This window comes from Indicator indicator, chromosome 2 (genome assembly GCF_027791375.1).
Source record: "Indicator indicator isolate 239-I01 chromosome 2, UM_Iind_1.1, whole genome shotgun sequence".
Lineage (NCBI taxonomy): Eukaryota > Metazoa > Chordata > Aves > Piciformes > Indicatoridae > Indicator > Indicator indicator.
The window spans coordinates 34,759,959-34,786,403 of NC_072011.1; the positions used below are offsets into that span (position 1 = coordinate 34,759,959).

Genomic DNA, 26,445 nt, shown 5'->3' on the forward strand with positions numbered 1-26,445 from the left:
TTGGGAAGCTCAGAATGATAAGATTTAAAAAATCAGATATGGCTTACAGAAATGTTATAACATGTCTCTTATTTTCTGGTGAATGGTATTTCAGGGTGTTTGGGTTTTGGTTTGTGGGGGGTTTGCTTTGTTTGTGTTTTGTTTTTTTTTTTTAACTAAGGCACCAGATCAGCAAAGTATTTCTAATTTACTTGTATTATAATTTTTGGGTTTTTTTCTCTGTGTGTGTGTGTGAGTTTCAGTAACACAGCAAACTTTATTGTTCTATACAGGACAACAGCAGAAGTCTACTATCTTACATTGTCTCCTACTATTTGCGTAATTTTGATGAGGTAAGAATTATTTTTTTTTTTTTCAATTTGGGTTAAAAAACCAAATTGCAAAATTCTTTCTGCGACTAGCCAAAATGAGGAAATGTGCACAAATATTCTTTATGCTTTCAGCTACATATTTTGCTACATTAAAAAGTAATGAAGACTATGTAACTGTTTGTGTTTTTGTCAGGATGCTGGAAAAGAGCAGTGCATCTTTCCTCTTCCAGACCCACAAGATCTCTTTCAGGCTTCACAACTGAAGTTTGATGACTTTCAAAAAGATCTTCGCAAAATGAAAAAAGATTTGAGAGGTATTTAGATTAAGTGCTAAGTATATGTTACCAACATGTCCCTGATGCTGTCTCTATAATTTTGAGAAATTAGATGATAGTATACAAATTGGTTTGTGTTTTTGACTCCTCAATAACTATTTTTTCCCTAATTCACTTTTTGATAACCCTTTACGCATTAATTCATAATTTTCTGCAAGTAACCTGTAAGAGGTCATAAAAAAAAAGTCAATCCAGTGAGGTTAAATATTATTTTTTCAAAACAGAGCAATTTTCTCCCCCCAAACTTCTTCATGTAAATCTTTCATCACAAAAAGAAGTACAAAGTGTTGAACCATGCCCATGACAAAAAAAAAAGGGACATTGATATTTAGGTATAAATACTATCTAGCAGATAGTATCTGGGGCATGTAGTTAGAGAGTTGAAATAATCTGACTTGATTAAAAAGTAACACAAAAAGGAAGTATTTCTTCTTGTGGAATGATTTATTTCAATTAACTCAACATAAAAAGAGATGTATTTGCTAGACTTTGTTAAAGAACATGTGTCACATATACATTTCTTAAACTCAATGCTTGGATATTAAGCAAGAGCAGTTTGCACAAAGTGTGAGTAATAACCATGATCTTCATTATTTTTGATTAAAATCTCTGCTAGACTGGCCAGCTATAGAATCATAGAATCTCAGAATTATTGTTAGGGTTGGAAGGGACCTCAAGGATCATCTAGTTCCAACCCCCCTGCCATGGGCAGGGACACCTCACACTGGATCAGGTTGCTCAGAGCCACATCCAGCCTGGCCTTAAAAACCTCCAGGGATGGGGCTTCTACCATCTCTCCGGGCAACTTGTTCCAGTGTCTCACCACCCTCATGGTGAAAAACTTCATCCTAACATCCAGTCTGAATCTATCCATTCCCCCTAGTCCTATCACTACCTGACACCCTAAAAAGTCCTTCCCCAGCTTTCTTGTAGGCCCCCTTCAGATACTGGAAGGCCACAATAAGGTCTCCTTGGAGCCTTCTCTTCTCCAGACTGAATAGCCCCAACTCTCTCAATCTGTCTTCACAGGAGAGGTGCTCCAGACCTCAGATCATCCACTATGCTAAATCTTGGAGACAAGGATTCAAATCAAGGACTAAAACGGTCTTTATATTTCTGTTACCTTGCTGATTTTATATGCCATGCATCTAGAGACCAAGGAATGATTTGGTAAACCATGAGTTCATGAACAACCAAGGATGGAAGATTCTATATTAGAACAAAAACATAACATGGTTACCAGATGATATCTGAATTTTTTGTCTTGCCCTTATCAAGCTGTCTTTTTTTGGATGTTTTAAAATTTATTTTAACCATTTAGAGGTAATGTTTAAAGTTGTATCAAGGTGAGACACGGAGGAGCAATCTGCAGCACCATCCATTTTCTGTCCTGAACAATCTAGGGGGCATGCATTTCAGCCATGAAATTGTATTTCTATACTCTTGTAACTTTCAGATAATCTGAGTGATACTCTCCAAGCTTGCATATAGAGAAGAAAGATGTTTAGATTTGGTTGAAGAAAGGTACTGGAATTTGGATGCATGTTTATGAACATCTGTTGAGGCAGACGTTATTTCTCACAGGTTCACCAAAAATGTTTCTGTGTAGACAAAAGGTTAAATATTTTTAGATCAGGGTTGAAATTTGCATGCAGGCATAAATCTCCTATGGAATAAATCCACACTGTGCAGTGATCAAAGCAGAGGTTCTGTAAAAATGGAAATTACACGGTTTGCTCTGCCATGGGACTGCAGTTAAATTCTTTGTGCTTCCAATCCAGCCCTTAGCTGGAGTTTTTGTTGTCAGTCTGATCTGTAGTTAATGAAACTGAAGAATAACTGCAGATACCATCACTCTTTCCCTATTCCTTTTGCTATAAACATTTCTGGGGACAATATCAGCCTCCTTCTGCATTTTCTCCTGGATGTGAAAAGACAGCTTCAATGCCAGTCTACAATCTCAGTCATTGATTTCAATCAGCTCTGAGTCATTCAAAATGCTTTGTGCATTTTCCAAAGGAAAGTGCCACTCTAAATTAAAAATTATATGTGTTAAAAAAAATTATGACTGCCTGCAAGGGCATTCACAAAAAATTTTGGGTATGCAGTAGCTTAATTGCTGTAATGCTTTCAGTGAGCCAGAATAGCCAAGTTTAATGACAGTCTGTTTTAAAGAGGGTACAAGTTTTAGCTTAGTGGATTAAATGACTTCAAAGTGTGTTCTTCAAAGTGTGTTTCTTCTGCATTTAGTTTAAGTACACTACCAGATTTGCCAATGCACATCTGGAACCTTATGAGTTACTAGAGCTAGCAAGTGCCTCAATAAATGAGCAGGAAGAAGGCCCTAAGATGCTCACCAAATCTTAACAAAATCCTGAATATGATCCTCTCCTTTTGAAGTCACTGAGAGTAAATGAATATTGAGTATTTCTGGGAAATACTAAATTTAAAGTCATAGAAATAGCTGCTTATGAATGCATTCCAGTATAATACTCAGATGTGGACTGTAACTTTGGACCTGTTTTCATTGGTAATGGAAGATTGTAGGAGCGGATTTAATCAATTGGGGGTGGGGGGGTGGGGGTGGGGGGGAAGAGGGGGCAGAGAGGGAAGTGTTTGCTTTTTCCTATGGGCTATGGGCTGAAAATAAGCCCATAATATTGATGCAGGCAGTATTAGAAGTTCAAGGGTATTCTCTACAGGCTAGTTTCTGATATGCTGCAAGCCATGCACGGTGAGATCACGGTATAATGGAGGAAGGGGCTACTTGTCCACCCAGGAACAAAAGCTTCTGAAAATATTTTAATTCTGTCTTAAAAAAACTTCATGATAAGCTTCAACACAGAAGGATCCTTCCATAAAATTACTGAGCTGCTTCAAAACAAACAAAATATCCCAAAGAAGATGAAGGCTATTATAAAAGAAACATAGCCCAAAAACATCTTGTAACTAGAACAATAGCAGTTCCTTTTCCATCTAAATATGTCAGTAGCATACAGAGACGTGCCAATATAATTGGTATGATTCTGTAAAATAATTGTCATGCTCCTTCACAGTTCTGAGCTTGGGTTTTTGTTTGTATGACTTTTGTTCGTATTAATGTTATGCTGATTGCTTAAAAAGCAAAAGCATTCATGATGATCAACTTTATTTGCTTTCTTCCATTTTGACTTCTGTGGAGGCTTCTGTTAATTTTTCAAGTTTTATGAACTATGTATCTTGCAGTTTGTAACTATTAGAAAACAGTCTTTTCTGAGATTTTAGATTTGAAGTGTAAGTTCAAAAGATTCTTAGAAAGCATGCTCTTCCAAGATTAAGAATACAGAAATTTACAATTTATTTGTTTTTAAACTGAGAAATCAAATCTCCCTTTAAGATTATAGTGGAAGTTCCACTAACTATGCAATATCAAACTGGCAAACTGTTCAATTTTTGTTTTTTTTTGTTTTTGTTGTTTTTTTTTTTTTTTTACAATAATATGCACCTCAGGGATAAAGTTCATATGCTAGGTTTTTGTTGCTCTGTTTGTTTGTTTTAATACAGGACCAAGTAATGGTAGATCCTTTTACTAACAAACCAAGTGAGTTTGGCTCCATCTGTTGTTGCCAGATTTCACCGCTCTCCAGGATTCTCACTTTAGCCTTTTTTTGCTTCAGTGACATAGTTTGTTAAGCAACTTGATCTGCTTTTGATCTCCCCTGGCTGTCAGCAGCATTCCTTGATGCAGTCATGCCAAGCAATGTCTTCTACTCCCATGTCATTCCACAGAAGAAACTTCAGTGCTTGCCACATGACTTAAATCAATTCACCATGTAAAGAAAACTGGGTATCCAGGGCCATAAGATTCCTACGTGACTCTCACTGATTAGGACCTGTGTTGTGTATGTTAGTATATTTTTCTAGGCACCTTAGAATACTAGAGGTGGGGCAGAAAGATGTGGAAAATCATGTGTATTGAATCAATTTTTTAATTGTCTTTACTCTGACACTTTGTGGAGGTACAGTTGTGGTTTGGGAAAATGCTGGGGATTTGTGGCACATTAAATTCTTCAAGAGATATTTAGTTCAGGAAAGAACTAGGACACTAAAATAGCAGCGAGAGTTGCAGTATTTTAAAGCGCTTATGGCAAGTTAAAACTGGTTAGAGTTTGGGTTTTGGCTACCGATTAACATTTTAGCTTTACAATAGCAAGTTTATTCTTGAAAATCAAAAGCTAATTCATTAGTTGTCACTTATTGCAAAACTTTCACCAAAGTTCAGCTAAATGAATTAGAAACAATGTCAGGCAGAAAATAAATATGAATAGTGGAATTTTGAAGAGATGAATAATACCATATATTTGATTGAAAAATTATTGCATATAATAATTATGATAAATATTATTTTTGTAGTTACACTTTTTTTTCTACTGTGTTTACAACTCATTGAAAAACCTCCATCAATCAAAAGCTAGAATGTGTGGCCCAGCACATTTCTCTGATTTGATATAATTGTGACTGAGAATGTTTATGAAGTATTAAGCATTTGCAGAACACTTGATATTTTAAAAAGTATGTTCCAAGAAAAGCCCCACAGTAACTTGGAAAAATACAAGTTCTCTCTTTTTTTCTGTGTTTCTTATAGTCACCTAAAATTGTTTGTTCATCTTGGATCTGCTAATTTTAGAGCTGGCGTGTGCTTTAGGATTTAATACCTGCTGTGTAAATCAGAGCATTGGAAGTACCATTGTGTGCAACAGAAAGACTTTTAGAAGATGTATTTGGAGTTGTGTCAATGTGGGACAGAGATAGATGAGATAGTAGGAAGCATGCTATGCTTTGCTTCCTTACTATTTCTTTCTCATATACTTACAATTTTCAGCTTTTGAGAAATTATTCATCTTGCCTCAGTAATTGTTATCCCTAACACCTAGAAAGAGGCCCCAACTCTAAAAGTGCAGTTGAAGTGTGGTTTGAGATGAGATTTTTCTCATTGTGTCCAACATATTTCTTTTATGGGTAATAGTAATATTTCTTGGAGGTCTTTTCGAACCATAGTGATTCTGCAATTCTGTGATTTTCAGGCTAAAATGAAAAAAAGAAAAAAAAGGGAAAAAAAAAAAGCACCATTCTGTTTGCACATCTTCCCTTCTTTTTCACACGCTTGTCTCACAAGATGCTCTTTCCATCACAGTTCTTACTATGGAACTAAGACTTTGTCAATGTTTTGGTGCCACTTCTCATTCAGGAACAAGAGCAGTTTTGATTTCAACTTCAGCTAACAAAGTTAAGCCTAAGCCATCTGGAGTCCCACTACAGATAACAGAAAACAAGGGATTGCTTTCCTAAAACTGATTGGGAAAGGTTTTGAGTCTAGTCTGATAAAGTTTGATGAAATTAAGTCCATCCTAATAGGTTTCCCAAAAAAACCCAGTATTTTTTAAAATACAGTTCTATACTGGTATTCCAAGCTCTTTCAAGAGAAGAAGGCAGAGCTCTGGAGGAGAGAGAGTTGAAATGAATCAAAAATTATATTCTTAGTTTAAATTCAATGTCTCATCAAAAACTTTCTGCTGGGATATTTTGCAGTGTCTGTGTTTCTGTTGTTCTTTGTCTATAGTTTGGATATAAACAGAAATGAATATTTTTCATTCAGAAATAGACCTTTTATTTTTCTTACATGATCCATAGATCCATATTCTGATAAAAAGATGTTTTAAATCATTTATAATAAAATGCCAAATCTCTCCAGATAATTACTAACAAAATAATATAGCAACAGTAGTTTTGGTCAATCCTACAGTTATCTGTACAATATACCTTTACAGAAACAGATATTTTTTTAACCAAATTAAATCTTTACCTTTGCCTACTCATTAACAGCAGTGCATCCACAAATTCTGTTTGTTCAGCTGTCACTGAAAGGGTTAACTGCTGCAGCTATGCAGCATGCAGTCTCCTAAACCTAAACCAGATGTAAACTAAAGCCAGGCTTTCAGTCAATCTGTGAGTCATATTTTACTATCCTTAAAACTCCAAACAAGGAGCTGTCTATGGAAGCGCTTGAAGATTCAGCAATTTTTAGTGTAAGTCTTTACAATTCTCTCAAAAAATAAATAAAATGGAGAACTCTTTCTGTACTCATGGCTGAGTTCATCAGTTAGTCTTTTGATGAGGCCACTATTGTTTCCTCTAGGTAGTCTAAGCTTTCTTTTAAAGTCATGGGTTATGGTTGTAAGGACTCCAGAAAACACTGAGGAAATCTCAAAAAACAGTGATTATGCTGCTTTATACTTTTCATGCAACAAGGACACGGGCACATCCTCTGTGTACTCAGGACCTCTGGAAATTACAGATATAATTTCAAAACTTCCTTAAAGACTTAAAACCAAATAGTCCTTCAAATCTCAGTGTAACTTGTGCTCTACACCTTATACAGTCTTGAAAATCCACCTAAGTTGTGTGGGACTTTTATAAATAAGTAAGTGGTTTCAGAAGTGGTTAACCAAAACAATCTAGTGAACTTATTAATTACTCATCCAAGATAATTCACAGTTCTGCTTGCTTCTGCATTTGTTTGTTTTTTTAACTTTTGTTGTTATTGTGGGTCTTTTTGGTTGGTTGTTTTTTTGTTGCTGATTTTGGATTGGTTTATTTGGAGTTTTTTGCTCTTTTCTAAATGTTTTGAGGACATTTAAAAGAAAAATCATGCTGCCCATTATTATCGTGACCAAAGACAATACATAAGCCTGAAGACCAGTAAATCATCTTTTGCTGAAGGAAAGACACATATTAAGATTAGACAAAATCTGTGCTTTCAAGGGCTAAAATTTAGCATCCAATGGACCTAGATGCAAAAGATGCATTAAAAAGATACTCTGAACCTTGTAAACTTTTTCCCCTCCTTTTGAAAAAGGTCAAGCACCTATTTTTCATAATGAGATTGAATGCAACATTTCCCAGCATTGCTTACCAAAAGTCTTAGTGCAATGCACAGAACATTTTGTGATTCTTCTTTTCCTTTTATGTATAGATGTCTCTTAATATTAGCTGTTGTGAAACTTCGTACAGTTTTAGTACATTGACCTAAAATAATAATTTTTTTAAAAAGTAGAGGATGAGTTAAGGTAGCAGTACCTTTAAAATGGAAATTAATTGTATTTTAACATATAAATAGACAATAAGATGAGATTCTTGAAATAATGACTACAGCTGGAATTGCAAAAGCTTTAAAAACAGGTTAAAACAGCTTTAAACAGGTTTTGAACATAGGTATTCACATAAATTGCTAGATCCAGGGGCGTTTGAGAGACGTACGTAATATAAAAGGTCTTCCCACAACAATCTGTTTGTATTGGTTCTCTGCAAAAATCTCATAGAGCACTATATGATGTTAGAAGATGAAATTAGTTGGATACTACTGTTTTCCGTTGTTGAGATACTGCTTATACGTTGAAATTAATTTAGAGAGGTAGAGAACAGGGCTATCTGCCTACACTAAGTTCTGTTTGATTTGAGATTTTAGGAAGGTCGATGCATAAAATCAGTGCATGAGGACTGAGTATTTGAAAATCCAGGGAACTGAAACTTTCACCTTGCTTCAAAGCAGTATGAAGATTTTATCTTTCTTCATTCCTGTCTGGGCAAATCCATGCTGAGAGATAATCTGCTTCCTACTACTTGGCTTTTGTGACTTCATACATGACCATCCTTTGTGGTGGCCTGAACACCTTTCAGTTCTTTCATTATAAGAAAATTTAAAAGCTGCTTAAAATAAACTGAACTTAGCAATATGCTTGCTTTGTTTAAGATTTTTATTTGGGTGTATGTCTCCCAAGATGAGAGAATACTTGTACCTATTAGAAGAAGGATGTTAACAGAGCATATTCTGAGTCTGTTATCAAAAAAAAGGAAACAAGCTTTTGTTTCAGACAAATTTTTTCCCAACTCATGACAGTAGGTCCCTTTGCCAGACTTTTCCTTTCATTTCTTCGATTTTTATCTAGGCTATTTCATTGAGAGAAATGTGTTTAATTGTGAAGCTAAAGACAAAATAAAAAGTCAAATTGGTATTGGACTGTTGGTATTCTCACATTTTTTTTCCTTTGCATGTTTTGTCTTGACATTGGTTAGAAAATTCTTAAATGCTCTTCTGATACAAATATTAATTCAGTATCTTATTCACAGAATCAAGGAATGGTAGGGGTTGAAAGGGACCTCCAGAGTTCATCTATTCCATCCTCTTCGCTAAAGCAGGTACACCTAGGTCAGGCTGTGCAGGAATGCATCCAGGTGGGTTTTGAATGACCCCAGATGGGACTCCACAACCTATCTGGGTATCCTGTTCCAGTGCTCCTTGTGCCCAAAATTCAAGCGAAACCTCCTTCAAGTAGACAGAAATATCAATTACTGTCTAGTGTTTTGTACTCCTTTCATGTGATCAGCACTTTAATTTCTTCAGTTACAGTCAGGAATAGCAATATGTCATCCAAATAGCAGGGTTTATATTCTGGTGACAAATTACAGGACAGGATAAATGGGTGCTATATCCAGCAAGTTGTTCAGGGAGTTCACAGTACCAGTCTTGGTGCCCTGGAGAATTGGGAAACTTACGAAGAGCTTACAGGCCTGTTAATTGGTTTAATGAAGAAAGCATCCAATGAACTAATTTAATATTGGCATCATAACACAGATACTAGTATGGTAACAGTGAGAGAATTTCTCTTATATTTAGAAGTTGGATATTACATAGGATATCTTAGTTTGTATAAAGCAAGAAAAAGGGATGTTTTTCCTGTATTTTCTTTTGGATTTTTTAAATTACTTAGACATCATTTGCAGTTTGGGAGTAGGCTCAGAATGGACTTGAACAACAGTTTTTCTGAACAACACTGATTTTAATCATTTAACAGGAGGAGGAAAGGAACAAAGAAACAAAAATATACTCCACCAAAACCTGGAGAAGCGTTGACTGTCTTCCCTTTCCCCACCACCCCATATACACACACAAACAAACCAACCATGGAAGAACTTCCAGTATCAGAACGTTTAAAGAACAGACATTTCGTTCTGACAATATTATGCAGTTTTCTTTTCCATAGCAAGTTGAATGTAAAGGATAGTACATCCCTTCATTTTCTTGTAGACTTTGCAAAGGGACTGTTTCAGGCTATTGGCAAGGGTATATTATAGTATCTTCATATAATTACCTTCAACAGCTGAGAGATCAGGAGTTCGTCATGAACTGTAGGCATTAATTCAAGAGTATAATTTTATACTTCTGTGAAGAATATGTAATCCATTTTCTGGAAAAAGGTGTGGAATTTGGGTGGTATTGAATGATATGGTAGATTCTATAGCATCTTTCACCTCTGACGCTTATTTCTGAATGTGAGAAAAGAATATAGAAATTCTGTATATTTACCATCAAAATGCTTGCTTTTGCAGAATTGCACATAGCCTCTCTATTTTTTGTCTATCATACGCTGTAAGAAAATTCATGGTTGTTTGGATCCCCTCCCTGTTTCAGAGGTGTAGACTAACTTTTGTTTTAAAATTACAGATTTTTTGTTGGTTGTTGGGGTTTTGGGTTGTTTGTTTGTTGGTTTTGTTTGATTGATTGATTTTGGCTTTTTTTTTTTTAAATACTGCTTCATAAGCAGGGTTACCTGCTTAATTAAATATACTTATATTATTTTTGCCTAAAACTCTGCTGCTATTTATTGCTATTTTACTCTAAGCTGAAAAAAAAAATAATATTGTCACCCTGGCTTTACTCCACTTGGGTAGAGTTAGAATTTATTATTCAGTCTGCTTTTCCATTTATGTGCATTTTAAAAACTGGTACCTCTAATTGTCTTTGGTATATTCACAACTATGAGAAAAAAGATGCTAACCAGTGTCTGGGATCTAAAGCTGCATTCTCCAAATATTTGCCCCAGATATAGCAGACCAGATGAGTGATACAGTAAAGGTAAACAAGGAAAATACTTTTTTTTTAACTTTAACTGGAAACTTTGAGGCAGAATCAGGCACAGTTAATATCTGTTGAATGATGGAAACTTATTTCCCCTATAACAGAAATCAGAGTTAAGCATTCTCCTGAAGTAGTAGTGTTAAGTCTTCTGTTGCCTCAAAATAAATTAGCTTGGATAGTTGGTGGAAGTATAATGGTACTACCTGAGCAATGAATAATCTGTCACGACTGCTTCAGACTACCGTTCCATTGTCCTGGTCTTTAGTGCAATAACCAAGCTGTCTTTCTCCAAGGTCTCTCACAAATTTCAAGATGTGATAATTATACTCTTATAATCTTTTACTTCAATAATGTTGTGCTTTTACTTCCGAACAATGCAAGGCACTTTGCTACATACATAGTTTTATCAGTAAACCCTCATCTGGTTTTACTCACTGAATTAAGGTCCTTCCTACTATTTGGTGCAGATTTTACACTTCATTTTGATTCAAGCACTGTCACCTAGGGCCAGATTTATCAACATGACCTGGTATCTGAGTTTATGATTTTTTCCCACTCTTTTCAATCCCTTAAATTTGTCTTTCTCATTCAAGACAATGGAATAAATTTGTTAAATTTTCTATTACTGTTCATTTAAACTAATATACTGGCCATAAGTTATCTGTAGATTTTGGTCAAAAACATTTGAGTGGGGACATAACTGTTCCTGAATATCATTGTGTTTGTATTTGGAGTAGTGTATTTGAGGCAAGTATTCCAGCAGTTTCACTGGCTGTGCATTAATTTTACTTTGTCTTTTATTATCATATGCAGATCTGTATTACGATATGTCATCCTGAACTAATCTGTTTCTTTGTTTTCAGTATGTGAGACAGAAGCAGCGAAAGTTTATCAGCTATCACTAGAGGAGCACCTCCAGCCTTTCAAAAACAGCATGGAGCAATTCATTAGTCAAGGTAAATAATGAAACGTCACTTAACCTTTACATGACATTTCAAAGGAAAGTTATGGGAACAATGTTTATACATTGTGGGAAAGAGACTGTTTATTTTGGCATCATAGAAAGATGTGGATTATTTTAATCAGATGCCACACAGTTCTAAAAGATTTGCAAAATGATTCTGTTGTACTGTAGGTGACTCATTCTCTTTTGCATGACAGCGAAGACAAATGCTATTGGCTTGAGTGTGTGATCTTCTGATAAGTTCAACATTCCAGTAGAAAACAATTTTACAACCTTTGTTCCTTGAAAAATTGAGGCTGGATCTGTTTCATTAATTTTTTTCCACAGAGATAATTCTTTTGTATGTGCCAAAAACATGGAGTAAGCATAGCAAAAGTTGTTAAATGCTTTCCAGACATAAGGCAAATCCATATGAAATACTTGGATGTGATTAGTGAAGAGCACTGCAAGAGAAAATATATTAGAAATATCCACAATGACCTGGCATCCTGAGTGCCAGGAGGAAAACACTTTAAAAATGAATAGACTATGTTTCCAGTGCTTTTCTAGACCCTTCTTTTCAAGGAGGAATGGGTAACTTTAATTTTTGTCTATCAGGGCATCTTTTGAAATACTACTTTAAAAGAGCACACTGTATTAACCACTTCACCTTTTGACACAAGTTAGAATTCAGTGAGTATGGGTAGCAATTGCCTGATGAGTTCAGAAGTGTAATTTTAACTTTCTTTGACCATTTTGCTGCTCCTGCCTTGGTATTACATTTTTAAAGCCTGACCTGTTACGCCCTAAACAGGTAAATTTTGTGAAAAGTTTGTTTCTAGTGCTGATTCCATGGAGCTGTAATTTGTTAGCCTAGAGCTGTGTTAATGAGCTACTGTACATAGAAATCATTGTTAGCTGAATGTAACCAGTCACATATGCAATTATTTTTTCCTGGTTAGAATATCCAAGATGAACTCTATCTGAGTATTATAAGAAATGGAGTAGATATGTTCTAGTATATGGTAATCCATGCTATAGAATTCTCAATTAAAATGAATAAATTGAGCAAAACCACCATTTTGAACCATCAAATGGGAACCGATGTTTTGTAAGACAAATACCCATTAGCCAAACCTGGAAAACAGGATGTTGTCACCAGCAATAGTAGTCATGAACTGCTTTAAAACTGGATTCTGATTGTGTAGTTGACAAGAATGTACATTAGTGAGATGGTTAAACATGTAGCAAGTGTTTTACATTAGGTTGATGTTATTATTTATACATAGATAGATATGGGACAATCAAATCACAACTTTCATCTGAAAGACATCACTAATGATATGCTGTAAATCATGCCATATGTTTGTGTATTAACCTTAATAACAGAGTAGAAAATCAAACGTGAGGATTATATTTCATCAGGAATATATCTGATAAATTTCTGTTCTTTTTGAAACTCTGCTTTTAGAAGTATCTGACTCCATACTTCAGCTTACTTTGTGATTTCTGACTATCTTAAGAAAGTGAGGGAAAAGATTAAATGCATCTTTTATATATTTTTTTATCTGTTAAGAACTTTGCTATGTCCTCATGTTAACAGTGGATATTATTGGGTGGTTGACAAAAAGAGAAACTCATCATGTCAGTAAATTATAATTCTCATATTTTAATGAAAATATTTAGAAGTATGTACTATGAACACTGGACTATGACTAAAGAGTTTCTGCATTTATTTCAAACTATAAGGTACCTTTTGCAGAATTTTGTCCCAATGTAAGAAAGATAAAAGTTAACATATAGAAAAAAGAATTCCTGGTTAAGTTCCAAAAATAAAGTCCTTTTAAATACCTTTCATTATGAAATCCTTTGTTTTTACTTCATGGGATTGAATTCAGACTTGAAAGAGGCCATGTTTAAAGCAGGATTTCTCTTTCCTGTTCAGTGTTTGACAGGCTTTTGATCTAGATATTTTTTCTAAGGGCTTTTGTTGTTTATGTAGACATAATCGATGAGTCTTTTCAGCTAGACTGCACACATGATCATTTAGAAAAACAGAGGGACAATTCTTGGCACCTTTTGGGGATTTGTGTTTATATAACATATGCTCTGGGCAAAGAAAAATCAAGCTTAAAGTTTTTATCTTTTCAAGTTCCAGTTTCTCTAAAGTCAGAAAAAGTTTTAACTTCTAATTCAGATGAAAAGCATTTTTCATAGAGTTGAGTAATTTGACATGTTTATATGATGCCTTTTCAGAGTAGATAACTTGTGCATAACAGGACCCAAAAGTTCAAAGTAGCTAGTTATTTACAGCATATTCACTTATGGTTGTTGCTAGCAACTAAAATGGAAAATGGTTTTCCCATAGGCAAAAAAAGCTTGGACATCAAATTAAATGTCCTTGGCAAGGGCTTAGAGAGGCACTGCTTTATAAGAATAGTTACTGTCTAGCAGTTATTTAACTTGAAATAAGTTATTGCAATTAATCTAGCTGATTGCTATTGATGTATTAATACCCTTTTTTTAAACATTAATTCTTCTATTAGATTCATCAGAGAAAAAAAAAAGTTTGTATTATTAGCTTGCTCATGTAAAAATACGTTCAGAGTTGTAACATTTTAGACAAAAATGCTAGTGATACATATATATGTTTGCGGCTGTTCATTGTTTGCCTTTCCAGCCTAGGCAGTAAGCTAAATAATCAGCATATTTGTTATAATATGCAAATCAGTGAAAGGATGCCAGCACTTTTCCTGATAGATTTTTCCTGATAGACTAGAAAGGTCGTGAATACAATGATCCTTCTACTTCACATAAGATCAAACTATCTGTCCTAGACTCTCTACACTGGCTTAGTGGATATTTGCCGGCATGCTTTGTCCTATGCACTTCAAATCATCACTCACAAAGTATATAATATGGTCCTTTCATTTTGACAAATGTTAATAACCTTTTTCCTGAGATTCTCCATAACAACAAGATGTAAAAAGGGAAGAGAAAGAAGGGATGGGTAAAAAAAAGGTTGGAGAAACCTTTTCAGAAAATAGAAGTCTTTTTAAACATATATTGTTTTGTTATCTTTTACTAACCATTTCTTTAAGGGTTTTCAATATTCGAGTAATAGAAAATACAAGAGTAGTATTTCCCAGTGAAAAGTTATTCAGACCAAACTGTAGGAATTTACAAAGTACTATTTGCATCTCTCCAATGGTCCTTGAGTCGGTCCCCACAATTTATGACGATTTGAATGACAGATTGCAAAGGAAGACACTGCTTGCGAACCTCGTCTCCTTTGTTGCATATGTAGTTGTGAACAGATAAGGATGCATCAGAGATCACAATACTAGTATAGAAAGCTACAGAAATCACTTTTTTTTCCCCCTGGGAGATATATGTCTGACACAGAAGATGGTGGGGAAATACTGATGGCACATTGCGATTCATAGAGGAATTTCATTAGCAGCTAGTAATCCTATTAGCCATGTCCTCCCTTGACAGGATAGCCAGCTCACGTTGTGTGTGCATGAACTACAAATAGATCTCAGTCCCCAGATTTTAACTGTGGTTAACTTTTCAGTGACAAGTAGTGTTTGAGTGTTTGCTGTTGGGACTCCAGCTAGGCTGTACGTTCTTTTCAGCCTGATAAGGCAGGAAACACATGATAGGAGGCAGCAACCATCACTCCTTTAGAAAAGTAAGTCTGGTTTGGTTACTAGGAAGAGGCAATATATTGGGATCACAGATTTTTCAATAACGTCACAGGCTTCAACCCTGAGCAAGTCATCAGGTATCTTATTCAGAAGCCAATATAATTAGTTTTAAAAAACCATTATGGTGCAGGAAACTCAAGCACTAGAACGCACTTTTTAAAGACAAGGTAAAAATATAATTTTTTGAAGTTTAGATAACTCATCTGAAAACATTGGGCATAATCCCAGTACAGTCATAAGTTTTGCAGCACAAGGTAACCAACCATTCAAACGTCAGTTCCTTCGGGTCTTATTTTGCAAAATTATGCACTTCTGCTTTTGTTAGAAAATGCCAGCCCCGGATTTCATTCTGCTGGACCAAAGGAACACAGACTCTTCTCCAGACTCAAATTCTATGCACATCATCTTGGTCTTGCAGAATAAAGATGCTAAAATTGTCCTCTTGGGTGAACTGTCTGTAATCATCTCTCTGGTTTTGCCAGGAAGAGCATCCAGGAATCCAGTTCCCAAACTGTTAGTAAATAAATGTATAAATCGCAAAATGCGCGCATTTATCACTGTAGCTTCAACCAGATAGTTGGCTGTAACTTGTTCTTTTAGGTCAAGCAGCAAAAGGCTGTGCATCATCAGATGATGGATTGTGAATGAGTTTAAAGCATCAGACTGAATGTTGGATGGCTGGGTTCAGTTCTTGGCTCCAGAAGTACTGTAGATGGTTGCGAAATGAGTGCTCCTAGGGTAATCTTAATTCTGGCATTTTCTAACACAGAATGATTGATTTTGCAGATTCTATTTTCTTTAAACATTGCTTTTATAATTTGATTAATATAAGAGAGAACATAGCAGTTCTTCATAGTATTTCTAAAAATAATTTGAGAAAAATATGACTAAAACGCCATAAGGAATACATACAAATGTTTTTTAATTTTTTTTTTAATGCACAGAACATTAAGGGGTTGGATATTGGTAGATTTTTGTGGAGATGTTTAAATAGTATTATCAAAATATTATATTATTGCTAAGATATAAAAAAATTAATTTGTTTTTATTTTAGAAAAAAATTTTTCAAGGATATGAAGAGCAAGCAACAAAAAGTCACTAGAATAAAAGAAGCATGAATTTGCACTTAAATAATTTAATTCCATGAATGTTTACATTTTATGTTAGTATTCTTTTTTGTTGGATTATTGAAAGAGCTTTAAAAACTTGTTCTTTGAGTGCTGAAAGTATTTTTTAAATCTCACACTGACATCTTAATGCTAATAAATAGTTTAACGTCAGTATTATATAAACTTTTCGCTACCTCAGATGTCAGCACCTCCATTGGTGTGCATTACAACACAATAATCCTAATTCAGATTGTGTTATATTTGTAGCACTAAACAGGCTTCACTGAATTAGCTTCACTTTGCCTCAAAGTCCATGAAAGGCCAAATCTTTAAGACTGAGGCTGGCAGCTGTTTGTGCCTTTGGCATAGGGCCTCATTTAATTGTTTTTGTATTCAATACAATGGTATCAATACAGTGATTGCAGACTGCACATTGTGGTATAGTAAAAAAAGGTATCACTTGGCAACAGATCAATGCATAACTGTCACATTAGCGTGGTATAAGTCATCTACCCTAAAATACTGTGACTAAATGCAGCAAATTACTGAAATTACTGAAAACCTTGTTGATGGAGGGGGGATGGGGGAAAGAAATTAATTAGCATTTTAAGTCTCTTCTCCAGTCAAATCGAAAATGTATTCAGATTATACTGGTTCTACCACATAGTTCTTGGGATTGAGAAGGAAAAACAAAAGGAAGACACTAAAGCTTAAGTATTTAGCACCTTCATTAGCTCTAATGATGTTCTTTGACACTGTGAATTGCAGGCTCAAACCTGAAGAGCCTTCCTTTTAAATCAGACCTGAAATCTCTTGCAGTATCTTCACAGTTCCTATTCAAATATATTTAGTCCCAATTTTGCTACCTCATTGCACATCTTTTTAGTGCCTAGTCCTGCTCTGACTGAGACATTTGAGCAGTATAGGATTTTAGAGTGAGTAGCGAGGAGCATGAAGAGCTCAAAGCTGCACATGACAAGGACATAGAAGAAAATGCATTTACTTCTGTGAATGTGAAATATGTCAGTATCATAGTGAGCAGTTGTTGAATGCACGTAAGTATGATGGAGGATTTGCAGTAATTAATGTGTATATTTTTTTTAAGTGTTGTATCTGGGTCCCACTTCTCCCTCCATTTGGTTGACAGCAGATGTCATATTTCAAAGAGTGCCAAATAACCATCTTCTAACTAGACTGCTGCCTGATATGGATTAAAATGACATAAATAGAAAAGTGTGGGAGAGAGTTCATGGCTTGAAACACAGCATGTATGAGTGGTAGACAGTGCTGAGGTTTTGGGTTTGTTGTTCATTTAGTTCCTAATTTAAAAAAAACAGTCTTCCTTTATAGAGTCTGTTGTTATTGTTATATTTTTTTAACTTTTAATAAAGAACAACTTTCAGTGCTCACATATTCACTGAGAGTTTAAGCTGTGGTTCCATAGATCTTGGTCATAATCTATGGGGCTACCACATAATTTGAATTTTTCCTGTTATGTAAGAGTGTAAATTCATTGTGAAGTGCAGTTGGTTAGAATCAATATAAATCTTTGTGTATCTTTAACTTATCATAGGGGTTCAGAAACCTGGAACAATAAAGTCAGGAAAATGTCCAGCATATTAGGTGGTCTATCCCCAGTTATCTTCAAGAAATTGGAATCTGAAGCATTTAAATGGTCCTTTATGTATGAAAATCATAGAAAATGAGGGATAAGGAGGGGGTATTCCTCACACTCACAACATTGTGTGAATTTGTCGTAGAAAATACAGAAGGATGTAGGACTCTTGCTAAGATTCCCAGAAGAAATTATTCTTTCTTCCTTTGCAAAGCTTTCTTGGCATGAATATACCTGAGAATAAACCATCCAAATGTATATGATTTTTTTAATTCACTGTAAATAGACATTCTCAAAATTTTCACAATGTAACTCTACTGACTCATTGAAAAGGCATTCTATCTGTCAAAAAAAACCCCAAACAACAAAATCTGGCTCCACTTGAAAATTACTGGAAAGTGCATTCATAGTTAGAAACAAATACTCGTTAACACTTTAAATAAAAAGAGAGGAAAAAGGCAAAAAGCTTTAGGACATAGACAAGAAGATGAAAGAATTCTTGTTGCCTTTCAGCTGAGATTACTCAGATCATTCCTGCATTCAACTACCTGAGAAGATGTGCTATTCCATTAAGAGAGATCAGGAGATCAGAAATCATGGCAGTTTAGTGCACCCTCTTACTCATAGCCCTTTCAAACTTGTTTAGCAGAAATAGTTTAAACTGCAACAGGGTTTGGGGCCAGGTGGTGACTACAGGTGATAATCACTGGGTCAAGATCGTGTCACAAACCAACAACAAAATATTGTGGTGGAATGAAAGTTCTGAGATGACATTTGAACACAGTTTGAGTAGACCTATAAGGTCTACTTGGAATAATTTCTGAATTGCGACCAAAGGGTCAACTTCTTTTGTGACACTTGCACAAAAATAACACTGAGACTATTTTTGAGTCTATTTTTCTCCTAAAATTCATGGTATTATTGTATATTCATTTGAGGCTTAAGTGTTTTTTAAGAAAGCCACTAATCATGAGCCCTTACCATTATTCAAAAATTAATGATCATCTGAGGTTTTCCTTTACAATCTTCCATCAAACACACTTTTTTTTTGATTCACATCTATATTAGCTACTTAGTTCTTCCTAGTACCACTGTTGTCCCCAATCATGTTTGTCTTATTAAATAAAACATTCAGAGAGAACAAAAAACCAACAAAATAATAATTAAAAAATGAGACAGAACACATTCAGAAACCTAAAGCAGGAAGGAAAGGGATTTTTCTCATGAGCTTTCTATTGATCCTGGTGTCTTTGCTATTCTGTTTTGGTATTTCAAAGCAAAATGTTGGGTCCTATGCTGGCTGACAAATAAAATAGCTGTATTATTTTGGTGTTTTCTGGGGAGAACTCTGTCAAGAGGTCTTGTAAACTTGAACCTTAGACACTAATATCTGTGTAACTACTGCCCTTGCTTGTGTTGGCTATTCATCTAGCATTTCCTCTCTTTATATTAGTTTCCTTCCTAGTCACAACTATGATATACCTACCAAAGGCATCTTGTGGCCTCTGTCAGACGCCTGTGGTCCTCAGATCTTAGTTGAGCTAGGTCAGCATTGACAGATTAACTGCTTGATGTTCCATACACTTTGAAAGAAAATATACCCCTCAATTTTGTTTTTACTTTCGTTTTGTTGAGATTGTTTTTGGAGTTTGTAACTCTACCAGAGGAGATATTTGGTATGTTTTTGAAATCACAGCTGCTTATTCACTCCACATCACTGTGGAAAGAAACATGTTCTGTTTAAAGATCCTAGTAAATCTGCAGGAAGAGTTGTAGAAGTGATAGAAATAGCTTCCTTTTTTAGTAAAAAGAATTTCTAAAAATTCTGCTGCTTTCCAATAGTATGTAGCATGAGGGCAAAATAGTCCCAGTCCAAAACAGTGTTCTAAGTCTTTGACCTTCCAGTTAGTCTTATTTCTTACCATTTTAAATCTTCTGGAAGATACAATAGAGTTAAATGGCACACTTTAAAACAAAAAATTGCTGCAGCCAATAATGGAAACAACAGATATTATATGCAATGTCTGTCCATTCAGAAAATTGTCTGTACATACAAAAAATAGATATAGTCATGTAATTTTTTTTTTTTAATCCAACAATGCAGAAGGTATAATGGGTTAAATTTGGAGGAAACTAATACTGAAAGTTTGTTGGACTGAAAATGAAAAGATACTTGACAGTGTTCTTAGTTCACAGAGTGGATTGGTTCCTGCAGAGATTTTAATATAATAGGTCTGAAATATCACTTGCCATTGAAATCAGAGGGGAAAATTTGTGGTCAAAAAATGGATTTTATGACCTCTTAATTTTTTTTAATCTTCTTAACTTCTTAAAAAATTGTTTGCAGAAAAGTGAATTAACTCTGTACTTCTAAATACCACTGTTTTGTAGAATGCCTTTGTGTAATTCTCACATTCAGTTCTGTGAGATGCTTCAGATTTTCATAACTGCATTGGTCACTTTAGCATGGTTGTTAATTTATGTGCCTTTGCACATGTTTAATTCTTGCAGGACTCTAAAAGACCTGGAAGAGCCAACACACAATGGCATGTATCATGCTGCAATGCAGGTATATGCTGTTAAGAGGTTTAGTGAATTGCGTTAATTAGACTTTGTATGTAAGGGCTTTTTGGACAGCTCAGTTTGACTTGCATGAAATTGGTATTTTTTAACTGGGGGTTAAAACTCAGGCAATACACTTAAGTGAATACAAAAAAGCAATAAGATAGAATTAGAACATCTGATGTGAATGAGTTTTTTTAAAAATACATATACCCTGTAGTTAAAATAATGGATTTGATATAGTACTGTCTTTGTGCTTGGTAAGGAATGACGTAGGGAGGAAAAACGTACTTGAGTTTTGACCATGTATATAAAGTATTCAGGAAGTATACACCTTACTCAAAAGGAAGACCTTCTTTAAATAATCTGAAGATATCTTAATAGAAAAAAAAGCAGGCAAATAGTGGAACATCATCCAACAAGAAGGCATTAAAGATGCTTTCAAAAGAAAAAGTGAAAAGGTAACTAATTCAGTATAAATTGTGAATACTAGATAAGGCAGCTTTGCAACGTGAGAGGTCACTTTTCTTCTAAAATATTCTTTTCTTGATATGGCAATGTTTTTCAGTAAGGCATTAGCTTGTTTTTAATTGATTTGAGGTTATTTTTCAACTGTATTCTTTTAAGCAGATTTGCAGAATATATCTGCCTTCAGGATCATGAGAGCTGCATATAAAGCCCTACAATATATTGAGTGTGCAGGCAAAGATATAAAAAATGAGTCAATAAAAAATGGCATATTTTCATTTGGGAAAGATAACTGACCCCACAGTAGGAACTGTGATGTGTCATCTGTCAGAAAAGTCTGTAAGCAGTCACTGTTACAGTAAGCTGACAGATTCTGAATGTATATGAAAGCAGATATGGCTACTGGATGACTACAAGACTTCTTTTAATATTTTTCAAAGAAATCACTAAGACTTTCTGAATCTTGCTTCTTGAGGATAGAAAGAGGAATTTTAGTGGCAGAACTGAACACTTAAATATGCTCAGCTGCCATGGTATCCCTGGAAATGAACAATTTTCTTGTATGAACCATTGCCATGGCAGCATCACTGTGGAGCTGGTAGGGATTTTCTCCTTTTTGAATTTACCTTTTGGAGGAGTTTTATTTTGTAAATGCACTTTTCTGCCAAGAGTGTTCTCCTAAGGTGGACACTTTGCAGCTGGTACTTAACACTTAATTGATAGAGGCTGCCAAGAAGGAAGAATGCCAGTCGGGTGCCTTTCAAGCATTCTCTTTACCCTTGGGATGAACTGCTTTGGAGGAAAAAGTGACAGTATTAGGTGCACTATACTGAATAAAATGGCAAAGTCTAATGCACTCTGGGACACTTCTACTGCATCTGTCATAACTTTTTTCTTCTGCTTTGCTCAAGCACAAAATATCAGTGGAAAGAAGTTTATGAAAGGCACAATTATGAATGGCACAAATACGAAAGGCACCAGGTGATCATGTTAGTGGCCAGTTCTTCCAGCTGCATCAACAGCTAATAGTTACTCAGTTTTATCTAGGTGACAGTAAGACTCTTGTGTTTTTTGTAACAGGAGGCTTTCTTCTCCTGATGGATAAATCTTAATGTGTGTCTTTGACTAGCCATTGTCCACAGTTTTCAGCTTTTTACTAGAGACTAGTCCAAAAGCAGTCATCTGAATATTTTCTTTGAACAGAGACAGATCCCTGAATGTACATGGCATCTTTACTTCTCTTTCACTGGTGCCCCTTTTCATCTTGTAAAAGCAGAATTGTTTTCATACTGTTCTTTAACTTATGTCTGGAAAAATGAGAAAGCAAATGTATTGCAAGTCAGATTTACACTTAAATAATATCCATTTGATAATATGCAAAATGTTTAGAAGTATCATCACCTATTTGGAACAGACTATAAGGGAATTCTCTTACAGAGAAAATTCTTTACTTGCAAGACTGTTTAGTGCCAAGAAGTGATGCAGATGCAGAATGAAATCTTTCTGTAGGTATAGTAGCTGCCTTTATGAATATGTGCTTATTTTTGAAAATATGCTATTACATTCACCTGCATCATGCAGGGATTCTGAAGATTCTTTAGTGTAGTACCTAATCTCTATGAAATGATTTAAAGTATGGAGAGTAGGCTGGAACATGATATTTCCATTGTTGAACTGAGAGGAGTACAAATTACGTTTTTCAGTAATAGAATTATTTATTCTAGAAGTCACGTTCAGTGATATTTAGTGAAAGTCTTGATGTGGATTTAGATAGTGGATCTCCTGTGATCCAGGGAGCTTGTATGCAGTTTCTTCTCTATTGTACCATATGACTTTATAAGTCATACCTTAACTTTCAGGACTGAAGTATGAAGAAAAAAATTAATTAATTTAATTCTGTCAAAGCTGCCAGGTTTCACCTGGGTTTATATCCAAAGCAAGGCAAGGCTTTCAAGAAAAACTCTAAGTCAGCCCAGATTCACTCAACACTGGGCCTAAGTTCACTCAAAAGGGTTATGGGCTCTCACAGACTTATTGAAGAATCTGGGCTGAGTTTCAAGTCAGTATTGAAACCTATAATCAGGCAGGCTTCACATGCTCTTGAATTTCCTTGAGAACATTTACCCAGCTCTGCCTCAAGTTTTTTGTGGTTTGCTGGAATTTTTTTCACTTTCAGCAAAACAATGACTTAGTCTCAGTCTTCAATTAATGATCAGTAAGTACAATGTTTGTGGCTGCAAACACCAAGGCACTGCTCACCCTACTCAGCAGACTACTACTAACAAAAAGCATTTGAAGCATTGGACATAGCTCTGATCCTTCTTCTTACTGGGGAAATAACGGGGAAACTCCACTTATGTATCTTTGCTACAGATTTCACATGTCTGTTAGTGTATACTCAAAAAGTGCTGTGGATTTTGAAACATTTTAATAGAAAAATAGCTGTTATATTTGTTCCTTAATAATTTCTTTGCTTTTCTCATTTTTGCCAAATTTAAAATTATTATTTCCTTTTTCAAAGGTGGTATGCCTACAACATAGAAAAAGAATGAATAGTTATTGTAAAGATAGGTAGGGAAAGTGGAATAAAAAATAGCTTGAAAGTTTAGTCTTAATTTTTAGATTTCTGTATAACTTCTGTACCATTTGTTTCCAGGATGGCTCAGAGCGTTTTTGTGTCCCAAACCTCACTAACTCTTGGGAATCCAAAAATCAGATTATCAGGCCAATAGTTCAGCAGACTAAAAAGGAAATGCAAGTTCCAGAGTAAAAATCTTTTGGCTAAAGTGTGCAGAACTTAAATGGGATTTAAGTTGCACTGCCTGAATGGCTTATATAGGTATAAATCTCATGTAAACACCAATGCACAGGGCACTTTGTAATATTGCTCTGCATATTGATGATGATTAAGTTAATATGCATGTTCATGTGTAGCAGAATATCCATCTAAGTAAAATGGGTACAAAACAAAATATGAGAAAACACATAGTAAATAGACCACTTTTTTCACCAATGAAATTGGTGAAAAAATTGTATTTTTAATTTCCCTCACTTGATGACCAAATGATAATTTCCCTCATATAAAACCAGTGATGTTTTCTGTATGGAATCACCATGGCTCTACTACTTCACAAACTGATGTGTGTGCAGGGAGATGGTGTGTGCAGGAAGAGGGAAGAGATTTTTTATTTACAACTATCAAGCAACTTTTGCAAAAGCTATGAATCCTTCCTTTTCTTCACTCATTTTTTTTTTCACCAGTTCACATACTTGTTAAGTTTTCAGAATCATTCTTTAAGATGAGTTTTTAAGTCACTTTCATGATTTAGTTGTTCTCTATATTATTGCAAGATTTTGTTTTGTTTTGTTTTGAAAAGTTTTTTTTCCAAGTAGTTATGGGGGGGTGTTATGTAGTGTTGGGTTTTGGGAGGTTTCGTTTGTTTGTTTTTTCTTTCAGAACTGATGTACATGTATATATCTTCAAGTGGTTTCTGTACATTTTATACATGAAACATTTGCAATTAAGATTATCCTGAAATAACATCTTTATCTGTTACCTTCTAGCTAAATCTTTGATTGTTATTTTACAGCTAAAATAGACCAAGAAAATGAAGAGAAGTCACTGACAGAAGCACATAAAAGGTAAGAAAGAACAATGCAGCAAAACCTTCCTTTAAAGAATGTGTTATGGTAGAAGTTGCTGTATTGTTAGCCAGAATTATTGTATTTTTTAATAGAGAAATGCTGTCAGAAAACTAAATGATTTTTTATTACTACTCTTAATTTGACAATTCAGAAAACAAAATTGAAGTTATACAGACTTGCAGCCTACCTTTAGATAAGTATTGCACATGAATCCTGTCTTTTCAAAAATGTATGTACTTTATGTAAGTTAAGAATATACCATTTGGACTGAGAGACTTTGACAGATACATAGCATTCCCCCTGCAACTATTATTCATTAGGTATCACTTCCTGTGCTTATAAGATGTCTGCTTTAAAATAAAGAATGTAAATCTGTCTTCTAATATACTAATTATATGCATAATGAAGTATGACTTTCTTTGCAGAATTTCTAATATATATTCAAATAGTTTACTGTTGCAAAATGCAAAATACCTTGTTAAATTTCATTAGAGATGTGTGCATCTGAGAGTTTTCATAATTGGGAACTTCACTGCATTGCACAACTTGTGGTTTCTTCTGATTTTTTGGAAGTGTTCTGCAGAAGTTCTTCAGAAGCAGCATTTAGATGGGACAGATTTTTATCTGTCCCAGCAAAAGACCAGAATATGTCACAGACCATTTATAAACCAGATTCAGTGAAACTGACATTCTGCTTCTGTTTTTCTAACAAAACCCAAAACCAACCAACCAACCAAAAGAATCAAACCTAAAAACCAAACAAACAAAAAATTAAGAATAGCGTATTCTTTTTATGCTGGCTTCAGCTGTAACTGAATATGTGCTAATTAATATATTCATGATATATTCCCATAGCTGCAAAGTCTCTCAAGAGTATTCTAGTAAAACATATCACTATAAATGGTTCTAGTTTTTACTATGGTTGGTTAGCAATTCTATGGCACAATAGCAAAATTTGGTACCTGCTCTGATGCCGTAGTGCAGTTGACATCTTTGCTGTACACATTTTCTCTCTATTTCCTTGGGCTAGCTAGTAAAAATAGTTACTGAAAAGGAAGCCAGGGGAAGAGTGGATGTTCCACTGTCACAAGAAGTGCTCTCCTTAATTGTAAAGAGATGGTAGGTCCTTGAGTACTACATCAACGGTACGAGATCATGATGAAAAAAATGGAACAAAGAGTGTATTGCCTTGGCTTAGTATCAGATCTCTTGCTCAAGTATATGAAAGACATTCCTGTAATTTTTTAGGTTTAACTGCTGAGTTACATAATTCTTACCCTTAAAAATCTCCTTCTCAATAAACTCTTGAGAGAAGAAACGGCAGTTAAGAGAAGAAATTTCTATAATCTCTGACTACTCTTTTAAGTTTCTCGTGTGCAAAATTGATTAGATTATATGTCTAAAGCTAACAGATTTCCAAGGGCAAGGGGAATCTACAATGTGTTCAGAGATCTTCTGACTTATCACTTGTCCTAATCTATTCTCCTCCCTCAATGTTGAGTGTAGCAGCGCTTTTTACATTATATTTTGCCAAAGAAGAAAATTCAGGTCCATTGTTCCTCTTTACTGTGAATACCTAGCAAGGGTAACATCACACGCAAAACCTTTTGGGGAACGCATGAGGAATTATGCTAGGACAGCATTAAGGCGAATTTATTTTTGACTGTTATCTAGCTAACATTTCTCTCTCTTCCTTCCACATTCCCACTGAAATTCTTAATCAGATCAGTAGTATTTGTTAAAGTATTGAAGACAATTACATGGTATAGTTTTAGTTTAATTTGTTTCTATG

The 26,445-nt window shown here is 34.8% G+C and overlaps 1 protein-coding gene across 1 annotated transcript in view; it reads left to right on the plus strand.

The window, feature by feature from the left end:
• Positions 1 to 26,445, plus strand: part of FMN2 (formin 2) — a 168,377-nt gene that overhangs the window by 110,654 nt on the left and 31,278 nt on the right. The window contains exons 12-15 of the mRNA XM_054396857.1: positions 273 to 332; positions 505 to 625; positions 11,465 to 11,557; positions 24,599 to 24,650. Of these exons, the coding sequence (XP_054252832.1) occupies positions 273 to 332; positions 505 to 625; positions 11,465 to 11,557; positions 24,599 to 24,650 (326 nt within the window). The remainder of the gene's footprint in view (positions 1 to 272; positions 333 to 504; positions 626 to 11,464; positions 11,558 to 24,598; positions 24,651 to 26,445) is intronic.